The sequence below is a fragment of the Podarcis gaigeae genome (assembly GCF_964106915.1).
Source record: "Podarcis gaigeae genome assembly, chromosome: 8".
NCBI classification, from domain to species: domain Eukaryota; kingdom Metazoa; phylum Chordata; class Lepidosauria; order Squamata; family Lacertidae; genus Podarcis; species Podarcis gaigeae.
In genome coordinates, this window is record NC_139684.1 from 44,790,461 (window position 1) to 44,813,727 (window position 23,267).

The 23,267-nt window shown below is 46.5% G+C and overlaps 1 protein-coding gene across 1 annotated transcript in view; it reads right to left on the minus strand.

The window, feature by feature from the left end:
* BEAN1 (brain expressed associated with NEDD4 1) overlaps positions 1-23,267 on the minus strand; it is a 51,921-nt gene that overhangs the window by 12,397 nt on the left and 16,257 nt on the right. Inside the window, exon 3 of the mRNA XM_083753533.1 lies at positions 21,866-21,985. Within this exon, the coding sequence (XP_083609659.1) occupies positions 21,866-21,985 (120 nt within the window). The remainder of the gene's footprint in view (positions 1-21,865; positions 21,986-23,267) is intronic.

Below are 23,267 nucleotides of genomic sequence, written 5' to 3' on the forward strand. Positions count from 1 at the left end.
CAGCTGCTCACCAATGGGATATACTGAACAGGATGAAAATGGAGTGCGCAAATTCAGGGAAAGGGTGCAGTGAGGGGCAGACACAGGTTCATCACACCCAAACCCTCACCGGCCACTGGCAATGCTCATGTAACCAGATGGAATTGACACCACCAAAAGGGAAGGTGTAAGGAAATTTAACTCCATAAGAGGCAATGGAAGAAGCAGAAACGAATTTTACCAAGTTCCCCCCACCCCACTGATATGTCCACAGTGGCACATGAGAACTCAGGATTTGATGGATCTCAACAGCCAATCACAACACAATCCCTCATCCCTCGTGCTACACACCCTGTGAAAATAAGACCACCAGTGATCTCTTTAGCCTGCTTAACAAAGGTGCCTGGGGAAGATATAGCCAAATTCCCCATTTTGCAACTATGCAAATTTACTCACAAGTAGTCCCATTGATGTTAGTAATATTTACCTAGGCTGTGGTACACTGTCTCCTGGGTGATTTGTAAGCTTCCATTTGCATTCCAATTTCACTTGTAATGTGCAGCTGGCAGCCTAAAATTATTTTTATGCTAAGTCCCTGCATTAACACCCCATGCAGCAATTAATAAACGTTTCCTCAGGTGCTCTCAAAAGGGATATATTTAAGGAAGTACGACACAAGCTAATAGACAGAAAATCTACCATTCCGGTGACCTTGACTAGCTCATCTGAGGCGAAAGAGCTGGCCACCCCTTGAGATCACTAACTCTGCCTCTTATTTCCATGCAGCTATCAGATAATGGCCTCCGCCTGGTGCATTGACATCCTTATTAAAGAGTCAGAAGGAATCAGATTGGATCACCAGTGGCCTGCAAATTGAGAATGTCAGAAGCAAAAAAGCGTGTCACCGCAAAGGAGCTCTGGAAATAAATCTTTTCAGATGCCTCTGGCTTCAGGTTATTATGTTGATGTCACAGTACCTTGTATAGGTGCTGCTTCAAATTAAGCAGGTAAACAAAACAAAGCAAAACAAAAAAAACCCTTCCAATCTTCAGAGCCAGGGCATCTTTCATCAAGATGATAAATATTGCTACAGCAAAACAAATCACTTGGGAGGCAAAGCGGCACATGGTGTATGATGCTGCCCCTCGCCCCCTTTCTCCGGCAGAAAAACCATTCTGAACTCATGCAAGCTTTTTTAACGGGGCTTCAGGTCCCTTTCCATAAACCATTTCCAGGCACTGCAATAATTCCAGTGAATAGGTCAGGGTGGCTTTGTTTGTTGACATCAGTTGTGGTTTCTGCTGGCCCACCTGAAGTTAGGAAAGAATATTCTGCCCCAGATTTTGTCCTGCGATTTTTCTGGGTTAATGGGGTTGCAAACAGATTTATTCTGGAAGCAGTTAACATGGACATGAGTGCTAAACTTCTGCTAGATTTCCAAAAGTGACTTCTATATGTTGTGTGAAAGATCACATACGATGCAAAAAATTATTAGGTTAGGAGACATAGGGAAAACGGAGTAGTGGTGCCTGAATGCCTCTTTAGTTTTGCTCATCTTTGCTGTGCTGTAAGTAGATTCTGCCCTAATCTTCCCTCACCTCAAAAATCTCTGTTTACTTTCGAAATCACATACACATTGTGTCAGGGAACTGCCATCGGAGGGACGGGTGGTGGACAGGCTCCAGGAGAATAGGAGAGAATCTGCAGCAGAGGAAGGAACCAGCAGGGGGAGTGCAGGAGTCACAGCGGAGGGGAGGCTCTGGGATACTTCTAGTGAGAATAGCGAAGAGGTAACAAGACCCCCGTTAGGAACTCCCACCCTTCGCCGGAAACTGTCACGCAGAGAGTCACGAAGGCGCATGTCCGTCAAACAGCTTTTATGTTGGCGTAAATTCCGTAGACGCCCACTGTCAGATTCTACCAGCGACTGACGGAGTCATGCTTTGGGGGCTCCGTTAGTGCCTCGGTTTGGATGACCAGCCAAACCCCAGAGGGATCAAGCTTTTACGCACAAGCAGCTCACTATCCCATCACAGCAATCTGACAGTCTTTGAAAGCAGCTTGTGCAAACAGAGGGCATCATGAGCGAACCAGCCGGAACCGGAGGAGCAGGAGCTGGAGCTGGAGCAGGTCCAAGCCTGGAAGAAAGGTACAGGGCGTTGGAGGTCCAGCTGGCGCTGCAAACGGCGAGGCTTGAGGAGAGGAGGGCTCAAGATGCGGATAAAGGGAAAACCACCCCACTTGCCAGACGGGTGCCTGGATTGGTGCAGAAATTTGGGGGGGATCCCAGGAACTATCAAGCCTTTAGGACAGAGATGCAATATGCTCTCAATCTACTGTTTGATGACTTCCCCGATGAGAACTCTAGAGTGGCGTACGTGATTGGCCATCTAGAGGGAGGGGCGAAGGACTGGCTTCGGCCCCTGATGGCAGCCAATAATGAAATCTTAAAGGACACTATGAAGTTTTTTCGCGCCATGGACTTGATGTTTTCCAGCGAGATCGAGCAGGGGGTGGTGCGCAGACAGTTAATGGCGTGTAAACAGGGGAGCCGATCTGTACGTGAGTACTGGACTGAGTTCACCATGCTGATTCATAGACTAGGGTGGGACCTTGCTAGTGAACCTATTCAAATGCTGTTTGAAGAAGGTCTCTCTCCGGCAGTGAAAGATGAACTTTCCCGGGCGCCTAGGGCGGAGTCTATGGATCAGCTGACTAAATCAGCGCTGTCCATAGGAGCACGCCAGGAGGCTAGAGCTATGGAAAAGCGGGAAGGAAAGGGGGAACGTTGGAAGGACTTCCGCATTCCAGAGATTCCGGAGCAGCCTTTCCCGCCAGCAGAGCCGATGGAACTTGGAACAGCGCGCGCGCGCGCAGTTTCAAACACCAGTGAAGGGCGGAAGAAGGAGGGAAAGAGCGGCAAGAGATGCTATCTCTGCCAACAGCCAGGTCACTTTGCCAGAGTCTGTCCGCAAAGGAAGGAATGGCAAGGGATGGCGGGAACTGTTGGGGGGAAGGAGGAAGAAGAAATCACGGAGCAAGTAAAAGCCAACGCCTGGTTGCCAACATCAGGGCACAGCAGCCAGGCCAGGGAGTAGTGAATGTGCCCACGCCGGAACCTCCAAGACCAGCGCTTGTGATAGAGGTGTTGCTGGAACTGGCAAACGGACACCCACTGAAGATAAAAGCGCTATTGGATTCAGGTAGCTCATGTAATTTCATGAGTAAGGAGTTTGCAGCTGAACACCAGATACAGACTATCCCATTAAGTAAGCCTTTGCAGGTTACCACGATTGATGGGAGGGAGCTGTTGGGAGGAGAAGTGAACCAACAAACTGTACCAATGATAATGAGGGTGGCAAGACACACAGAACTGATAGCGTTTAACGTAGCCACCTTGGGAGGAGCTCCTATTATCTTGGGAATGAGCTGGCTGGCACTACACGATCCGCTAGTAGGCTGGCATCAGAGAGTGGTTTCCTTTGGATCAGCACATTGCCTAGAACACTGCAAGGAGGGAGAGGCTCAGGCAGGGGCCAGGGCCACTCTAGCAGGGATGGAAGTGATGGACAAGGGGAGGGTGCCACCACAATACGCTGACTTGATTGACGTATTCAGCGAAAAAGAAGCAGATAAACTGCCCCCGCACAGACCCTTTGACTGTCAAATTAACTTACTCCCAGGAGCACAATTGCCAGTGGGCAAGCTGTATGCAATGTCAGACAGTGAGATGCAGGAGTTAAGGGAGTTCATTGACAAGAACCTCAAGCGAGGTTTCATCAGAGAGTCACGAGCGGTGGGGGGCAGCCCAGTGTTCTTTGTGGACAAAAAAAACACGGGCAAGCCCAGGCTTGTATGTGATTTCAGGGCCCTAAATGCAGTGTCAGAACCAGTGACTTTCCCTATGCCTAGAATTGATGACATTCTAACACGGGTGAGAAAAGGGAAAATTTTTACCAAGCTGGACCTTAGGGGGGCATATAACTTGATACGTGTGAGAAAGGGGGATGAGTGGAAGACCACTATGTTCACCCCCTTGGGGGCTTTTGAGTACCGGGTTATGCCTTTCGGATTACAAGCGGGCTCCGCCTGCTTTCAATCATTCATGAATCACGTCCTGGGGCCACTGCTCTACAAGAACTGCGTAGCGTTCTTAGATGACGTCCTGGTGTACTCAGAGAATGAGGAGCAGCATGTGCGAGATGTAAGAGAGGTACTGAGCAAGCTGCGAGAAAACCGGCTGTGGGTGAAACTGGAGAAGTGTCAGTTTCATACCAGGGAGGTGGAATTCCTGGGGTACCGGTTGTCTGACAAGGGATTGGCCATGGATCCCAGCAAGGTTCAAGCGGTACTGGAATGGAAAACACCAAAGACCAAGAAGGACGTGCAAAGGTTCCTGGGCTTCGGAAACTTCTATAGGAAGTTCATCAAAAACTTTGCCCATTTAACAGCGCCCATCACGGATTGTCTTAGTAGCAAAAAGAAATTTGTTTGGACGGAAGAAGCGCAGCGGGCGTTCGAACGTTTAAAGCAGGCGTTTGCGTTGGAAGAGCAACTTTTGCACGTGGATCTACAACAACCAATGAGAGTGGAGACTGACGCGTCAGACCGAGCGGTGGGGGCCGTTCTTCTCCAGCCGGGAAAAGATACGTCTGAATGGAGACCGTGTGCATTCTTCTCGCGGAAGTTGAACAAATCCGAGAGGAACTACACAGTATACGACCGAGAACTGCTCGCCATTCATGAAGCATTCCGGAAATGGCGGCACTTGCTGATTGGGGCGCAGCACAAGGTTCAAGTCCGAACTGACCACAAAAATCTGGAATACTGGAGAACAGCACGAGTGCTGAACCAGAGACAAGTGCGATGGGCCCAGGAGTTCTCCAAATTCCACTTTGAGATTCGTTACGTGCCCGGCTCCGAGAACGTGAGGGCGGACGCTCTTTCCAGGAAACCTGAGTACTTAGAGGGGGAGGGAGCGCCTGAGGCAAGGCATGTAATCCCTGAAGACCGCTGGGTGTGTGGGGCGGCATTGGTGGGGCAGAGGGAACTGATAGAGGGTACTGAGAACGATGAATACGCCCAAGAGAAACTCAGAGAGCTCAGGAGGACAGAGGAGAACACAGGGGGGTTTGAAGAAAAGAACGGGGCGTTGTATTACAAAGGGGCACTGTACATACCTGATGGGGAACTGAGGGGCAGAGTACTCAAGCAGTTGCATGACAGCCCCACAGCGGGACATTTTGGACAGCACAAAACCATGTGGTTGGTTACCAGGGAGTTTTGGTGGCCCAAGGTGAGGGAGGACGTACGGGAATATGTCAGGGGTTGCGACAGGTGCCAGCGAGCGAAAGGAGAGAGGGTGGCGCCAGCGGGGCTATTACAACCCTTACCCACGCCAGAAAGGCCATGGGAGGCAGTATCCATAGATTTTATGACGGACCTGCCAAAATCCAAAGGCAAAACAGCTGTCATGGTGGTGGTAGATCTATTAACCAAGATGTGTCATTTTATAGCTTGTTCACATGCGGTCACAGCGGAGGAAACCGCCAAGTTGTTTGTAGAACATATTTTTAGGTTGCATGGCGCCCCCTTGAGGGTTTTGAGCGACAGAGGGAAACAATTTACTTCCAGGTTCTGGAGGAAACTTATGAGCTTACTGCACGTAGAACTCAATTTCTCAACTGCCCGGCACCCAGAAACAAATGGGCAAGCGGAAAGGGCAAACGGGATTTTACAACAATACCTGAGGTGTTATGTAAAAGACAGAGAAAATGATTGGGTGGATAAGTTACCTCTAGCAGAATTTGCCTACAACAACGCGGAGAACGTGTCCACAGGGATGAGTCCCTTTCTGGCAAATTATGGGTGTCACCCCCGGGCATTCCCAGGAGAGGGAGGGGAGAGGTGGAGCGTGCCGGCGGCGGAATATTTTTTTGAAGAGATGGAAGCGATCCACCGTCAGCTTCAACTTAACTTAGAGAAAGCCAAGGAAGAATATAAGAAGCAAGCAGACAGAAATAGGAGGGAAGGTGAAACTATAAGGGTGGGAGACCGGGTGTGGTTATCCACCCAAGGACTACCGTTCAAGGGCGGGAGTAAGAAATTGAGACCCAAAAGATTGGGACCCTTTGAGGTCATACAGCAGGTCAACCCAGTAGCATTCAAACTCAGGCTGCCCAGTCACATGAAATTACACCCAGTATTTCACAGGTCATTACTGTCGCCGTACCGAGAGGGACGTGAGTGGGGGGAGCGTGAGAGAGAGGCCACCCAAACGCCCGTGATAGAAGAGAGAGAGCGCGACATGAACGTGGCAGGAATCATTGATTCCAGGTGGAAGGGGAATCAGGTGGAATATCTGGTAGAATGGGAGGGGGAAGTAGAGTCGGAAAACACTTGGGTACCAGCAGAGGTAGTCAATGACGAGGTCTTAATAGAAACATTTCATCAGCGTTTCCCAAGAAAACCGCAACCCGTGGCACGATTTAGAAGGGAACACTTTGGGACCACCGATGAGGAAGGAGAGTTTGAAGGGTTCCCAGAGTCAGGGGTGGGTGAGGAAGCCGACTCCGACGAAGAAGAGGAAGACGGGGAGAGAGACGGTACGCCGTGGCTAGAAGTGTTTGAATCCTCGGACGACGAGGAGAGTTCCTTCAGGGGCTTTCCGCCCTCACCGCCAGTGGGAGAGGAGGCGGGAGGGGGTGAAGGGGGCCCTGGGGGGGAGGTGGATGTCAGGGAACTGCCATCAGAGGGACGGGTGGTGGACAGGCTCCAGGAGAATAGGAGAGAATCTGCAGCAGAGGAAGGAACCAGCAGGGGGAGTGCAGGAGTCACAGCGGAGGGGAGGCTCTGGGATACTTCTAGTGAGAATAGCGAAGAGGTAACAAGACCCCCGTTAGGAACTCCCACCCTTCGCCGGAAACTGTCACGCAGAGAGTCACGAAGGCGCATGTCCGTCAAACAGCTTTTATGTTGGCGTAAATTCCGTAGACGCCCACTGTCAGATTCTACCAGCGACTGACGGAGTCATGCTTTGGGGGCTCCGTTAGTGCCTCGGTTTGGATGACCAGCCAAACCCCAGAGGGATCAAGCTTTTACGCACAAGCAGCTCACTATCCCATCACACATTGGTTTGAAAAAGTCCCACTCTAAAACAAAAACTCAGCTACCAAAGAGAAATCAAATCTACCCAAAGTGTTAAAGTTTTTTTTTTATGAATTCTGCAAAGTGAGACAGGAAGGATCATGTATGAATTTATGACCCCTGTCATAATGATCGCTGGCGACATTAGTTATGGCCTCATTTCCTCTGACTCTGAATGGCGTTTTGCTACTCTGCTGCATAAAAGATGGAACGTCGTCAGTGAACAATGTGTTCCTCAGCACGCTTTGCTAGTGCACCTATCTTTTTTAAAAAAAGAAAGCGATTATTCACTATTTATTAGGCTCTGCAGCAAGGAATAAATCCTTGGCTCATCAGTAAAATTCTCATGCTGTGTTTGCTGCATGTTCAACTGTAAAGTCTCACAGTAAAACAAAAATTCAAATTGATTAAAGGATGAAGGAGAGGCAGAACAGCACTGCTAATTTATTCACCATTCACTTTGAAGAAAAAACACCTTGAGCATCTATTGCAAAAGGTGGGGGATCTAAAGCCCAGGGGCCAAATGTAGCCCTTCAGGTGTCTGTCTCTGACTCCCAGGACTCTCTCCATGTCCTGCCTGGCTCCCTGAGTGCTTTGACCGGGCTGGAATGTGTCACTGAGTTCTGATCATGTCTCTTGCTTGTCTGGATGGAGGATAGAGAGGGCTATGTCAATCTGTGTATGGAGACACTAGCCTACTTTAGAAGGGGGAAAATGTGCTCATTGCTCTGCCAACTCTTGCCTTTGCCCGCTGCTAACATGTGGCGTCCAGAAAGGAATGTGATACTTGAGATTCTCTTTGTAGTAAAGCCTCTGTTACAATGAGTAACAGAAACCATGCAGTTCAGAGAAATCCAGAAGCAAAGAATGGATGGCAGTGACCACTCCCCGCTTAAAACGGGGGGCGCCCTTTGCGTGGACGCGTGCAGCCCCTAGATCTGGAGTGGCTCCAACAGCATAGGCTTGGCTTTGCCTTCCCTCAGGTGGGATACCTGGAGGTCTCCACCTACCTCTGTCAGTTGAATGGATGGCAGATAAAAACTCCAGGTAAGAAGTCCCCTCTGCCTTATATTTACTATCTGAGATGTCTGAGGACTGGGGCATGGCAAATCTCACCAAATGATTTTCAGCTGTGCCCCCTATACATGTCCTCTCTGCATTCCTTATACAACAATATTGCCCCCATTTGATGTATTAAGGGTGCCAGCTTCCCCTCCTCCACCAAGCTGCACGCTGGGAGGATAAATGTAATATTTCCTCTCTAGTGCTGACATGACAGTTTCTTTAAATATTTTTACCAATGTTGAAACTGGGTAGTGTCTGTGATGTGCAAAATGTCATCCTGACTCACTGCAGTGGCACACCGTTGCGTCCCCCCCCCCCGACTCTGACTCGTTTTGTTCTAAAAATATGTGAGCACCAAAAATAAGCAAGTCAACCATTCTAACAAACCTGCTCTACTTGCTTCACATATATATAAATACACACAAACACATCTTATCACAGGCTGTTACTGGGATGCGTTACCAAGCCAACATTAATGTGGAAAGCAGATTGTTACCAGCTTTCATTACAACTTTGATTAATCATCTATACACCAAGATGCACATATTGTTACCAGTAACGTTGCTCTCACAACCTGCATGCTGAAACAAGATCTGCTCTGTAAAGGGGAAAACCAGCAGAAAGTTTTCTCTCTGATCCATAACTGAAGATTGAACTTCCTTGTTATAGGATCAATGGCCAACCAGAGGCCTCAAGGAAGATGTGCAGGTAATAGACCCCCCTCTCCCACAATAGTTCTTTAGAAGCTGGTCTTCAGTTGCATGTATTGCATTGCTAGAGATTGCATTTAACAATCTTGACCGGTAGCCTTAACCTCCAACAGTGTGGATGGCACTTAGTCTTCAGATGAATTATTCCACGGATGTGCAGGAAGAATTTGTGTTCACAAAATCAGAAGGCTGCTGGGAGGAGGAATGCTTCAGGAATTTGATATACGTGAACTGCTAAATGTAATGGTCTGATCTGATCTGTAATTTCTAGACTAATGTGCAGATCAGAATTCAGCTATCCACTGGATTTTGCATTTCTCTGAATCTGCACTTGGATGCAGAAATGCTTCTGAATAGCAGCTGCTGGAAACCACAGGAGGGGAGAGGTCTCCTTTTCTTAAATCTTCCTTGTGGGTTTCCCACAGGCATCTGGTTGGCCACTGTGAAAACAGGATTCTGGACAAGATTCCATTGGTCTGATCCAGCAAGCTCCTCTTATGTTCTTAGGTTAAATGTTTAAACACCTTTTAAATCTGCATTTAAACATTTTGAGATGATTAAGAAATTGCAGGTTGATGTAGAAATGGAATAGTTTTATGGGTAGGAACATGCAATCCAGAAAGAGTGACATAAGCCAACAGCAGTCAATGGTTACATCACCATTCACAATACACAACAGCCAATGGATGAATGTAAATATACTATTAGATGTGCATACTAAACATGCTTTATTGTTTTCAGAATAATCCGTACACCCCAGGGTGGAATAACATACACAGTTAGCGCTAGACAGGTATCTGCTACAGTCAGTCTTCCACAGCCAGGTGCATTTCTACCAAATAGCCTTCCTCAGTGGCAAACCAACAAACCCGAACAAACCGCTTGACCACAAACCTACAAGAAGCCCTTGTGAGGCATGCCCATGTTTTTGATATGCTGTTCTTTCTAATTCCTTTCCCCAATTTTTCAGAAGTTAAAGCTGTGTTGTATTATTGTGCCAAAGTACATTCCTGATCTTATCTCTCTATGGCGCAGGATGTGCTTTGGCAAACATTCTGGAGCTTTATTTTTCCATATTAAGTTGCTCTTGGCCCTTTGAAGTAGTACTGTGTTTGTTTCATTTAGCTAAGAAATGATTACTTTGGATGAATACTGCATGAAGGAAATTAGAGAGAGAAAGCTGATATGCAATTTTTGCCCATGTATTCCCCAACTCATAAGTTCATATCCTGTGTCATGTGTCTGAGTCCTCTATTATATCCCTTTTATTTGTTTTTATGCATTTCTATACTGCTCTTTTATTGGCTTTGGGTTATGTTTTTGTTTTAACGTTTTAATGACACCTTGTTTGTTTTTTAGACTATAACCATGTAATTATTTTTTTTTAACATTAAGTGGTTTATAAATGCATTTAAATAAATAAAATGAATGTCATGGTTAAGGTAAGGATAGTGTTTCAGCAGTTTCACTGAGTGCTATTTATTGCATTTTACCCTTTATCTTGGTCTCTGTTTATAGTACAATTTTGGTTGGTGTACATTCCATAAAAATTTCAAAACCCCATCTAATATCGCTGTGAGGGTTTAAGTAGAAGTCTGAAGTTATTTCTCCCTTCGCTGAGCTTCAGAGGTTAAAAGGTTTATACTTTGCCTCATCATTTATTAATTTTCATCACCAGATAACCCAAATAACCTTCATTTTGTGTGATCTAAATTACTTTGCATTTTCTCTTGGGCTCAGTCCACTGGGGAATTCGCTTGCACAAACTCCATCAAAACGGCTGAGCGGCTAAAGAGCGTAATAATCCATTTCTAGTGACTGGTGCCCCGAGTCAGCAAAGCCAGTTTTCAAGTTCTTCAGAATGCTACTTCAAACTGGATTTTAAACAAAACAATGTGGAGAGGAGGAGATACAAAGATATCTCTTGGATAAGCTCACCCCTAAATTCCGAATAAAAAAATTGTACCCTCAGAGAGAGGGAGATCGAGAGAGATATCAAAGAAGGGATTTCTACATGAACCCCTCCACAAGCTGAATGAACACATGGAGCAGGCTTGCGGGGGACTTTAGTCTAGCACAGATCACAATGTTCTCCTATCACCTGGATGTTCAAAGGATGGTTTGAAGGAATTCTATGCACATATGGATGTTCCACAATGCAAGCAAGGACTCTGCCCAATTAGAGTCCCTCCTCAGGTGGACAAACTCTACCCACAAACATGTGGATGCACACAGAACTGCATCCAACATTTGTAGAATGCAGACCTTGAGGAGCATGACAGGGGGCAGGGCTGGATGGGCCACATTGCACTGTCACCCCCACATCACACTTTCTTTCCCAGAGCCTGATGATACACAGAAGGAGGGCAACTGGCAGCCAGGAAAGGTCTTTTTGCTGATGAGAGTTGTGGTCCAGAACATTTGGCGGGCACAAGGTTGGAGAAGGCTTCAGCCATGTTCTCTGAACAACAGGCAGATGAAAACTACAGCTGAACATTATTTTTTTTTAAATACAACCCACTGTGCACCAAAACCAATACCTGAGGCACTGCAACACAATTCTAAAACACATTAGCTGTCATAAAAACACGAGAGCGGATACACAAAGCAATTCAACTGACAGGGAATAAACTTATTTCAATACTGAACTAGAAATACCACAAAACTGAAACAGTATGTTCACCCTAAAGCAATATGTTCACCCTATAAAGACTGGGTGAACAACAACAAAAAGTTGTTGTCTGGTGCCAAAAATATATTAATGTAGATGCAAGAAGGTTCCGAGAGAGCGCATTCCATAGCTGAGAGGCCACAACCAGGAAGGTCCTGTTCCTTGTAGCCACCGGACAGAGTGAGGGGGCACTTGAAGGAGGGCTTCTATTATTGATTTAGGGGGTTGCCAAGATACATATAGGAAGAGGCTATCCTTTAGGTAGTGGGGGTCCCAAGTCATGCAGGGCTGTATTAGTCAAAACCAACACCTTGAGTTGGGTCCAGAAATGGATTGGGTGTCAGTGAACTGCTCATGGCCCATGGGCATCATTTAACCAGCCCATGGACCCCCGCTGCCTGCTCGGGGACCCCCACTGCCTGCTTGGTTGGCTCCCATGCACCGCACTAAACTGGCACAGAACAGAGCAGGGACCGCATTCCGCTATGCTGGCCAGCTTCCCATTGGCTGCAGGAAGCTCCTGCAGCCAATGGGAAGCTGCGCACGCCTCCTCCATGCCAGAAGGAGCACTGGAAACAGCACTTGCGTATTCGTGCACGCACTTCGGCCCACCACAGGGTCTGCGGGACAGTGAACCGGCCGAAGCCACAAAAACTTTGTCAACCCCTGCATGAGACAATCACACTTTCTATTTGTGCTGGTCCCGGGGGGGAAGGTACCGTTACCGAAGTCCGAGTTCACAAGACGAGAGGCGAGGTCCAAAACAGGGAGCCGGGCGGGGAACAGGAACGCTGGAAGGTCAGAAGCAGGAGGCCGGGCAGAGAGCAGGAACACTGGAAGGTCAGGAGCAGGAGGCTGGGCAGGGAACAGGAACGCTGGAAGGTCAGGAGCAGGAGGCCGGGCAGGGAGCAGGAACACTAGAAGGTCAGGAGCAGGAGGCCGGGCAGGGAACAGGAACACTGGAAGGTCCGAAGCCAACAACGACGTTGCTCCCGCAACCTGGGACCGGGCTGACTGACCTTTATCTTCTTCTAAGGCCAGGGGCGGTCCCGGCCCCCTGGAGCGACGCCTCCTCTGGCCTTAGGACGAGCACTCCTCCTGGGAGCAACCAGTTCCCTTCGCCTCTCTGCCCTAAGCCTCTGCAGTTCAGGAGAGGCCGAAGGGTTACTGGGCCCCGGAGGAGGCTCACCTGTAGACACTGAGTCCTCAAGCACCTCTGGGGCCAGAATGGTTTCACCTGGTGCCTGCTCCTGAGGATCTGACACAGGTGCAGGCTCCTCAGAATCTAGGCCTTGCCCCAGTTCAGCCGGCCCTGGAGGCGGGGACTCCTGTGCAGGCTGGGATTCCTCTGGTTCAGCCTCTGAATCGGAATCTCAGGCCATCACACTATTATAAGGGAAGCTAATGCCACACATAAAGTGGCTACTGTATATGTGACAAACAGCAAAAGCACATTGGGAAGGGTAAAAATTATTACAAGCCACACTGGAGGATCATGCAGTCAATCCTGTGCATCATCTTTTCAGATATGATCACAACAACTTCCTGTTTTTCAGGCTAAGTTCTACCTCCATAGCCATATTCTTAGCTTCTGCACATGAATTCCCATGCAGGGAATTGTGACACTGATTGACGACTAAATAAGGGCAACCCCAACTTCACCGGCGTGATCATATGCTATGTGAGCTGATGCCACTTGACAAATCTGGGCCCTTCCTATTTGTTTTTGTCAGGGTTATTGGCTGCATTGTTCATTTATGCTTGCTCTGTTTAGCACCCGAGGGTCCTTTTGAAATTCACCTTCGCATCTGCTATGCATCAATAAGTTCTCTGCTCAACTGCAATTTCAGCCTCCACTTTGTAATCAAATGCTTAATGAAAAGATAAGAGTGATCAACTTGAAGATGGCTGGGATAAAATGTTCACTTCTAATTAACAGTGACTCAAGGGCCATTCTAGGAAATGCTCCTGTTGAGCTTCTCTGTACATAGACTGAGACAAGCAAGTTGGAATCTTGTTACCGTGGAAAATTAATACAGGCAGCTTCTGGCAATCTAGGAAGCAACCAACCAGAATTTATATGAAGAGCCAGAAGAATTTCCGAGCCATTGCTTCTTTTTTCTTGTCCCCTGTAAGGGTGTAGTGCAGGGGTTGCTAAGATGGTGTGCTTCAGATGTTGTGGGCTACATCTCCCATCATTCCTAGCCAGCATGGCCAATAATCAGGGACGGTGGGAGTTGTAGTCCAAAACGCATGGAGAGAACGACAATGGTTACCCCTGTTAAAGTGGATAGATTGCAAGGACGTGCACTGGGGAGAAATATATTCAGGTCCCTGTTCAGTTGTGAGGCTTAATGGATGACCTTGAGCTAGTCACTTTGGGCTATGCCTGCACCATAATGAATTCAGTGCAGATGAAGAAAATCACATTTAAAAAATAGACGAACAAATGGGTTCTACAGCAAAATGTTATGAGCATGCTTGTTCCTTACTAGGCTTATGCCACCCCCACAATATGATGTTGTGCTTTTGCAAACTTTTGATTCCCCCAAGCCTACTGATCTCTTCCTCTTCTGTGTGGGTGATACTGTTTTGGCCATAAAAACAATTAATAACACATGAGTATTGAAACAATTACAATAAGAGATCTTACAAGAGATCTCTGTTTTCTTGTCTTCATGTTTCTTTTTTTAGCTAAATTCTAAATGAAAGGGAAAGCGGAGCAGCACCAAAAGGCAAAAAAGCAAAAGGGCAGAGAATTTTTCAACCGGTGTGACCCCCCCCCCCGAATATATTGAATTTAATGCACACTGTCTTTTTTGACAAGATACATCTCTCCCCCAAATACATTTGCCTGTTCCAGCAAGGAGTTTTCTCAAATTACCCCTTCTCACATGGAATCTCCCAAAGGAGTTTATCGAACCACTGAAAATCTCTGAATAAAAGCTGGTTGGCAAGGCTGAGGGCAAACAGGGGAAGCAGGGTCCCCTAGTTGTTCAGAAAGGGAAGTGGTGGTAGAAAGGAAGCACCCAGGGTCAGCTCAAGAAAGTTCGCTGCCTGAGGCAAAGACAGGAATGGCAGTTAAATCTTATTTCAGCTCTTGTAAGGGGCTGACATTCTTGTCTGTTGCTGGCGAGCATAGGGCAGAGAGGGGGACGCTGAGGCCTAGGTGTCAAATGAGGCCCTCCAGACCTCTCACCTCAGGCCGTTTGAGCCACACCCTTCACCAGCCCTGCACTGCACCCTCCTTGAATGTTTTTGCTTGGCTGGAATGTGTCTTTGGACTGATAATGCTTCTTGCCTGCCCAGATGGAGGATAGTCACTATTCAAAAGCCACAATTATTGCTCTAGTCAATCTTGCCTCTGGCCCTGCCCCCGCCCCCCGAAATTTGCCCAGAAAGGAAGGTGGCTCTTGGGCTAAAGAAGATTCCCTGCTCCTGGTTGAGGGGATGTGGGGCAGGCTGCACAGCACATATAGCTCTCTTCTTCAATACTTGTTGCTGCTTCCTGCCCATCAGCATTTGCTGCCTGAGGAAGGCGCTCATTCTGCCTAGTGATAGGGCTGGTCCTGGTGGCACCAAGCACCAGAGGAAGCAGAAGAAGAGGCAAAACCTCAATATGGTAGAGCAGAAAATCACGAATCTTTAATATTTTTAGTAGGCCTACGCAATACAGCTGTAGGCAAATAGGGAAGCCATTTCAGACATCCTGCTGAATGTTAGGGGACACTGAGGACATAATTAGCAGGTGTGGCCCCTCCCATTCTTCACTTGTGTGTATGGGGGAACAACTGGAATAACTGGAATGAACCAAGGCCTTCAGATTCTGCATCTGATTACAACAATAGAACTTACCATGTACAGTGGTACCTCAGGTTACAGACACCTCGGGTTACAGACTCTGCTAACATGGAAGTAGTACCTCGGGTTAAGAACTTTACCTCAGGATGAGAACAGAAATCGTGAGGTGGCAGCAGGAGGCCCCATTAGCTAAAGTGGTAACTCAGGTTAAGAACGAACCTCTGGAATGAATTAAGTTCGTAACCAGAGGTACCACTGTATAATCTATCTTCACTTTGGCTCAAAATGTCAAAAATCCAGAGCCAAGAATTGTGCCTCATTATACAAAATCTCTCACTTTCCCTGTAGGCATGCAGTCCTTGCACAAAAGTTCACATGAGACAGTGGATAGAATGAGGTTCATTGTCTCTCAATAAATGACACTTGCACATCCCCCCCCCCACGGTTTCCTGGTTATATAAGCTTTAAGACATGAACAATGCTGATAAAGACATGAATATGTACAATGAAAGACAGGCTGCTAAATTATCAGCTAAACAAAGCAAATATTTCCCCCTTCAACATAGCCCTGGCACAACACAGATCCGAACAACTTTTTTTTTTTAAAAAAAGCCTTGATTTTATACAACTATAAAATCTATTGCCCTGATTTCGCCACTGTGATCCATGCAACGGTCACCTCCAGGCTTGATTATTGTAACTCACTCTACGTGGAGCTGCCCTAGAAGCTGACCCAGAAACTCCAGCAGGTGAAGACTCCTTACAGGGTCTTCGCCGCAGGATCACATTCATCCAGTGCTATATCAGCTTCAATATGGAGAGCCAGTGTGGTGTAGTGGTTAAGAGCGGTAGTCTCATTATCTGGGGAACCGGGTTCGCGTCTCCGCTCCTCCACATGCAGCTGCAGGGTGACCTTGGGCCAGTCACACTTCTTTGAAGTCTCTCAGCCCCACTCACCTCACAGAGTGTTTGTTGTGGGGGAGGAAGAGAAAGGAGATTGTTAGCCGCTTTGAGACTCCTTAAAGGGAGTGAAAGGCAGGATATCAAATCCAAACTCTACTTCTTCTTCTTCAGTAGTAGTAGTAGTAGTAGTACTAATTTATTTTCACCCCACCCATCTGACTGGGTTGTCCCAGCCACTCTGGGCAGCTTTCAACATATATAAAACATAATAAAACCTTAAACCTTAAAACACTTCCCTATACAGGGCTACCTTCAGATGTTTCCTAAATGTTATATCCTTAACATTTGCTGGGAGGGCATTTTACAGGGTGGGCACCACTACTAACTGAAGCCAATGCTACAGTCAAATTTTGCTTTCAAAACCATGTGTTCATATACCCATCATGCACTGACATAGGGAGAGAGGTTGCACTGACAGGTGCTGATGGGATTTGTAGTCTAAAGGGCTACAGATTGGGGAAGGCTGCTCTAAGAAGTCAGTAGAAGATAAACTACCACTTAACCGTTCTCCTCCCAAAGTTGGGTCCACTGGTAGCAAGACACTTGGCTGTACCCAATTAAGTTCTGTTCAGAAGACACCCACTGAAAACAATAGACCTAAGTTAACCATGGCTGTTAATTTTAAGAGTCTACTGAGAGTAGAACCAACAGTGACTACAACCCTGGGCAACTGGCAGGAAGAGAGGGGAATCAAGGTTTTCCTACGCGGGTTATTTATAGTATTTGGCAGGAAATTGTATGTGTGCAAAATAAAGAAGTATAGAGAAGTCTCATCTTTCCTAAGACTTTGTTTGGAGAGTAGAACTGCCCCATCATTATCATCAGCAGCATCGTCATTTCTCAAACTCGCTGTTAGCATTCCATTTCCATCTAATGAATCGCCTTGCCAATTTCGCCTTCCTGAACCGCTCCCATTGTAGCAACTGACTTCTTCCTCGGCACACACTGTGGTCATCTGGCTTCCTTGAAAAGCCGGAACAAAATGCTCTCCATCACTTCCTTTCATCTGGCCATTAAATAAATGAATACAGGATATTAGGTTAAGGCGTTAATGACTCAGCAGACCGGGGGTAATTTGGAAATTGCTTCCGATCTCAGCTGCGGTGATGCACTGCCAACATCCTTCTCCTGGCAATGTTTCTTTCTCCCATGGACACCCACCCACCCACCCAATGTCTCCCAGATGTCTTGGCATATTGGGAAAACCTATTCATTCTTTGAGTCATCCATGTATGAATGCATTCTCCGAGAGGGGCAAAGGCAGACACGGAAGACATGCTTATATTAAAGTGAAGGCATTTGAAAGCATGAGTTGTCCTCCAGCCTATACAGAAAGTATCCACAGAGCAATATGCTAGATTGGTTTAGCAAATTCAAAGTGAATCATGCTTCTGAGAAGACATGTGTGTGTAAGAAGGAAGTGTGAATTGCTATGCTGGATCAGACAAAGGTTTGTCTAGTATAACAGGTGTGTGCAATCAACAACCCTAGGACCCAATTACAAAAGCCCCCTGCAAGAGACCAGTCATCCAGCAAGAGCAATCTGTCCCTCTTGCAGCAGATTGCTCAGTGGGGAGGAAGAGGGAGACAGAGATGGGGAGCAGAAAAAGAAGAAGAGAGTAGCCCCATTCACCCCTGACTTTGGCCCCACCCACAGTCAGTATGCAGACTGACAGCTTACCTCTGAGGAATTGTGGTTCTTTATAGAAAAAAGGTTGGCAGCCACTGTAGGCTAGCATTCAGTTCAGCTGCCAACCAGATGATGCTTGAGAGCATCATCCTCATAAGTGGGCCGTGGAAGTGGGATCATCACTTCCATGGCCCACTTCCCAGAAGGAGGTATTCAGCTATATAAAGCCCCCATACACAGAGGTTCTGTTTAGCAACCGGTCATGTCCCACCATGTCTCCTGGCAGGACCAGCCTTGAAGCGTGTGAGACCTTAGCAAAAGAGGAAGATCTAGCACTGACGGGATTCCACAGGAGTCAGTGGAGATTAATAACTCACCTTGGAATATACCTAACATCAAAGAAGCTGCAGGTCAGGAGGAACCAAGCACCCTGACTGGTTTTACCTCCTCATTAAGACCTCAAGCAAAGACACAGTGGCATGTCTGTATGGAGGTGCAAGGTCCATTAGCAGCAGAAGGACACTCCCTGAACTCTTCTTGTGAGTAGGATGCTCGATTCCTCAAGTGCTCTGCATAAGGGCCCTGAAGTGGTGGGGCAGCCACAGTAACCATTAAGCTGCTCAAATAAAGACAAACCAGTGCGGAAGCAACATCTCTTCTTGCCTCTGTTCCCTCTTGGACAGCACCCCTGCTGTTCTAAATCTCCTGAATTTTGACTTACTAGACGGTTCCTGATAAACTGAGCTGTGTGGTATACAAAGCAACCAATCTTTCTCTAAACCATGACCCTTCCATGAAAAACCCTTCCATGATTTTAAGAAGTCCTGTAAACTACTGCCCTTCATCACATCTTGTGATAATGAATTCCATAATTTCTTACACGTTGTGCAAATAGTTCAAGGTTCTTTATTTCAAAATATTTGTTTCAAAATTACAGTGGTTATGTACTTAATTCGTTCTGAAGGTCCGTTCTTAACCTGAAACGGTTCTTAACCTGAGGTACCACTTTAGCTAATGGGGCCTCCCGCTGCCACCGTGCGATTTCTGTTCTCATCCTGAAGCAAAGTTCTTAACCTGAGGTACTACTCCTGGGTTAGTGGAGTCTGTAACCCAAAGTGTTTGTAATCTGAGGTACCACTGTACTTACAAAGATATAAAACATAATAAAACACACTTATTACAGATAAAGAAATACAAAGTATAGCAATACAAAACTTAGCAAACTCATTTAAAACAGCACAAGACAATTATAAAATGCCTCCCAGAGTTTAAAAGAAGACATGTTCAGCACCACTCTAAAAATGGGAGAACTTCTCTTGGAGAGTTCCAGAATCACAGGGCCAGCACAAAAAAGCCTCTGTCCCTGGTACTAACCAACTGGAATATCTGAAAACAACAAGGCCAACAAGGGTTGGACCTTAAGCCTTTAGCACCCCTGTAAGGGAGTCTAGGCTGAGAGAAAGTAATGAGTCCAAGCTCATTCAATCAGCTCCAAGTCTACATGAGGATTTGAACTCAGGTCTCCACTCCAAAGTGCTATATGGGGAATGGCCATAGCTCATGGGTGGAGCATCTGCATTGTATACAGAAGGTTCAATCCCTTGCATCTCCAGGTATGGCTGGGGAAGAACCCTATCTAAAATGCTGGACAGCCACTGCCAGTCAGTGCAGACAATATGGAGCTAGGTGAACCAATGGTCTCACTCAGTATAACGCAGCTTCCTATGTTCCTAAGCACCATACTGCACTAGCAAAATACTTTACAAACCAGGTAAATGAAAACAGGCCATTATTTAAACATGTCTTTCCTAACTTCTGAAAGCATTATAGTTCCAGAACTGCATTGTGCCTTCCCTGAAGCTGTAGGCTGGTTCTAACACAAGGAAGCGAAAACAAAAAAAATTCCTTCCAGTAGCACCTTAAAGACCAACTAAGTCAGTTCTTGGTATGAGCTTTCGTGTGCATGCACATGAAAGCTCATACCAAGAACTGACTTAGTTGGTCTTTAAGGTGCTACTGGAAGGAATTTTTTTTGTTTTGACTATGGCAGACCAACACGGCTACCTATCTGTAACTGAAACAAGGAAGCGAGGCAGATAGAATGGGACTTGACTAAGTGTTAGAATATGTGGGCAGAGTTTGGCCATCCACCCATCGAGGAAACCTTTGGGTCTAAGACTTGCTGACATAACTCCTGAAAGGTTAGACTCACATAACCAGGAAATCTCTTCCTGAAAGCCCACATTGTTAGTTGGCATTGTTAGTTCCAGAAATGGCCAATGAAGGACTTCCTCCCAATGCAAATATCAGGATCAGATGAGGGATTTCCTTAAACTGGCTGCTGGAAAAGATTGCATTGCCCCTACCCCATAGAGATCCTGATAATTATCAGCTGCCTTCCATTTGAAGCAATTTACATTACATCCCCATCCTGGGTGCATGTTAATTGCAGAGACACATTAAACATCTCATGCAGTTTCGCCCTTAAGTACGCTCTTTTCTTAAGTGCACAGAACAAATGTTAGAATTAGGAAGGATGGAGTGGGGAGGAGTAATACAATGGGGAAGGAATTGGCATGCAATGTGCTTTTATGAATGTGAACGGAATCCCAGTCAGTCAATGCTGTGCTCTCTAAAATTGCCAGCTGGTTGCAGATACCATTAATTGATCCTATTACAAAAGTGCCTGACTCATTATGCAGTAAAGAGTTTACTTGTGAGTAGCACATGGAGGATTCAGCTGACATCTGCTGTCTTGCTGAAGCCATGCACACTCCATACTGAATTCTGTCTTCCTGTCAATGGTAGGGATATTTCAAGCAAAAAACAAACCGATACATAGATGCATAAAAAGAAAAATCTAAAAGATAATTATATTTGTTTAAAAATAGATTAAAACATCCCACCCAAGCAAAAGTGTAGGGCTGCCTTCAGATGTCTTCTAAAAGTTAGGTAGTTCTTTACCTCCTTCACATCTGAAGGGAGGGTGTTCCACAGGGAGGGTGCCACTACCGAGAAGGCCCTCTGCCTGGTTCCCTGCAACTTCACTTCTCGCAGTGAGGGAACCAGCAGAAGACCCTCAGAGGAGGACCTCAGTGTCTGGGCTGTATGATGAGGGTGGAAACGCTCCTTTGGAAATACTGGGCCGAGGCCATTTAGGGCTTTAAAGTTTAGAACCAACACTTTGAATTGTGCTCAGAAACACATGAACAATGTGCTTCATCATGCCCACAGCTGGTTAACTTGAAATTTCATGTTGGATTCCCCCCTTACCGGATCAACTCCACTGTTTAACTGCCTTTTTTGGGGGGGGAGATGATCTACAACTTCAGAAGAATCACACAGTACAGCCATATTTGGGTGCATGGCTTCAGAATGATGAAAGTGGTGAGGTCACATAATTAAATGCTTCCCTTTCTCAAGAACTCCCTGCTCAGGGGCAGCTGCAGTTAACAGATTATGGGGAAGGTTAGGGTAGCCTAGAAAGAGTTCTCTCTAATGTGCTAACTTTCCTAGTGGAGGGTATTATTGACACGCAATCCTAGCATTTTGAAGCTGTGTGGTCCAAGGCGGGCTGTGCCATGATCTTCTCATGATCTTCCTAACTCTTTCACAGTGTTCAAAGGGAAGTCCAACCACCGTAGACATGCATACCTACATGAATGGCAATAATGTCTGATGTTTTACTGTGTTTTTATATATGCTGTAAGCCGCCCAGAGTGGCTGTGGGAACCCAGCCAGATGGGCAGGGAATAATAATAATAATAATAATAATAATAATAATAATAATAATAAGCTATAGAGGTACCAACCAAACCACTCAGACCCATCGAAGGTCTCTGGCCTGGTCAGTATGAATATAACTGATCCCACAGAAGAATATTCTGAAGGATTACTCACTTGAACAGGTGATCTTGATGGACCCATAGTCTTTGCCACAGTTCTTCTTGAAGTGGCAACGCAGGCAGTTCAGCAGGCACTGAAGTTCCTCCTTTCTGCAAGGCTGGATGCCCTTTTCATCTGGGGGGGAAAGAGAGGAAGGAAAAAAAGGGGGCAGGGGCAGGTTGATCAAGCAGTGAAATATGTACATTAACAAGGGCTCAGATCTTTGCAAGACTCATTGAAGACTCATTGCTTGGATGAGAGTTTTGTTTTGCTGTCTTTCCATACAACTCAGGAGCAAAAACCAGGCTTTGCCTTTCCTTTTATCAGTCAGTGGGAAAACAGTGCAGGACTCAAGCAAACCTCTGCTAATTTGAATTGTATCTCTAAGCTTGGGCATTGTGAAATTCAAAAAAAGTGCAAATTTGGAAAGATAATATGTGAAATGAATCTCAGCTACCTTTCCAAATTTGGACTTTTTTTTAGGAAGTATGAGAAAGGTATGTTTGCATTAAAATGTGAATGCCAACCACCACCATCTTTAGTCAGGGGTGATGGGAGGCCACAGTGCAATCAAAACCTCTGCAGGGCCACAGGTACCTCATCCCTGCCATGAAATATTCTTGGGGAAGGGTGTGGGGAGCAACCAGTCTCAGAAATTGTCTCCCTGCCTCTTTAAGCCCCAGGCAGACAGAGAAATCACATCTCTGTCTTGGCTGGCTCAGCATTCACAGCTGGGCCCTGCTTTCTGCTGCCAACATTCACTGGCAGTTGGAAGGCAGAGGGCACAGGGGGCCCTTGGCACCTGCCAGTTTTTCTAGGGTGGGCTTGGGTGGGAATTCATTTTGATATCCCAATATTTTGGAATGTATCCAGTCCTAGTCCTACTCAGAACAGACTCAATGAACTTAAAGAAAAATACCTTAGGTAGAGTGGGATTATATGAGTTGGTGGTATATACACAAATCAAATAAATACCGGCATCCTTGCCACCCCCTGGGCTCAGGCCACCTTCCTCTCTTAATACTTTGGTACCATGCAATGATGTAATGGAATAATTTGAAAGTGAAAATAAATGAGAGGCTGACCACAAACCAACTGCTCTTTGCAATCAAGGATTAGGAGACTGGTAGCCCAGCCTTCAGCCAGCCGTGCAAAAGGCAGGCTGCCTAAATCAGGTTTTTGTTTCTCTTCCAGTCTATTTAATTCAAGGCCTTTGTGTCAGCTTTCATAGCCCAAAGCCCATGCAGTTAGGCGTAATTGTTTGTGATTTGCAATTCTCCATACAGCTGCTCCAGCAGAAGATGTCAGTACCCCCAATGCATTCCCCAAATATCACTGCCTCTGACCACATGCTGGTTTTGTATGGCATAGGCAGCCACAGGCTTGCAGAAACCTGGAGGCCCAGCTTTGCATGGAG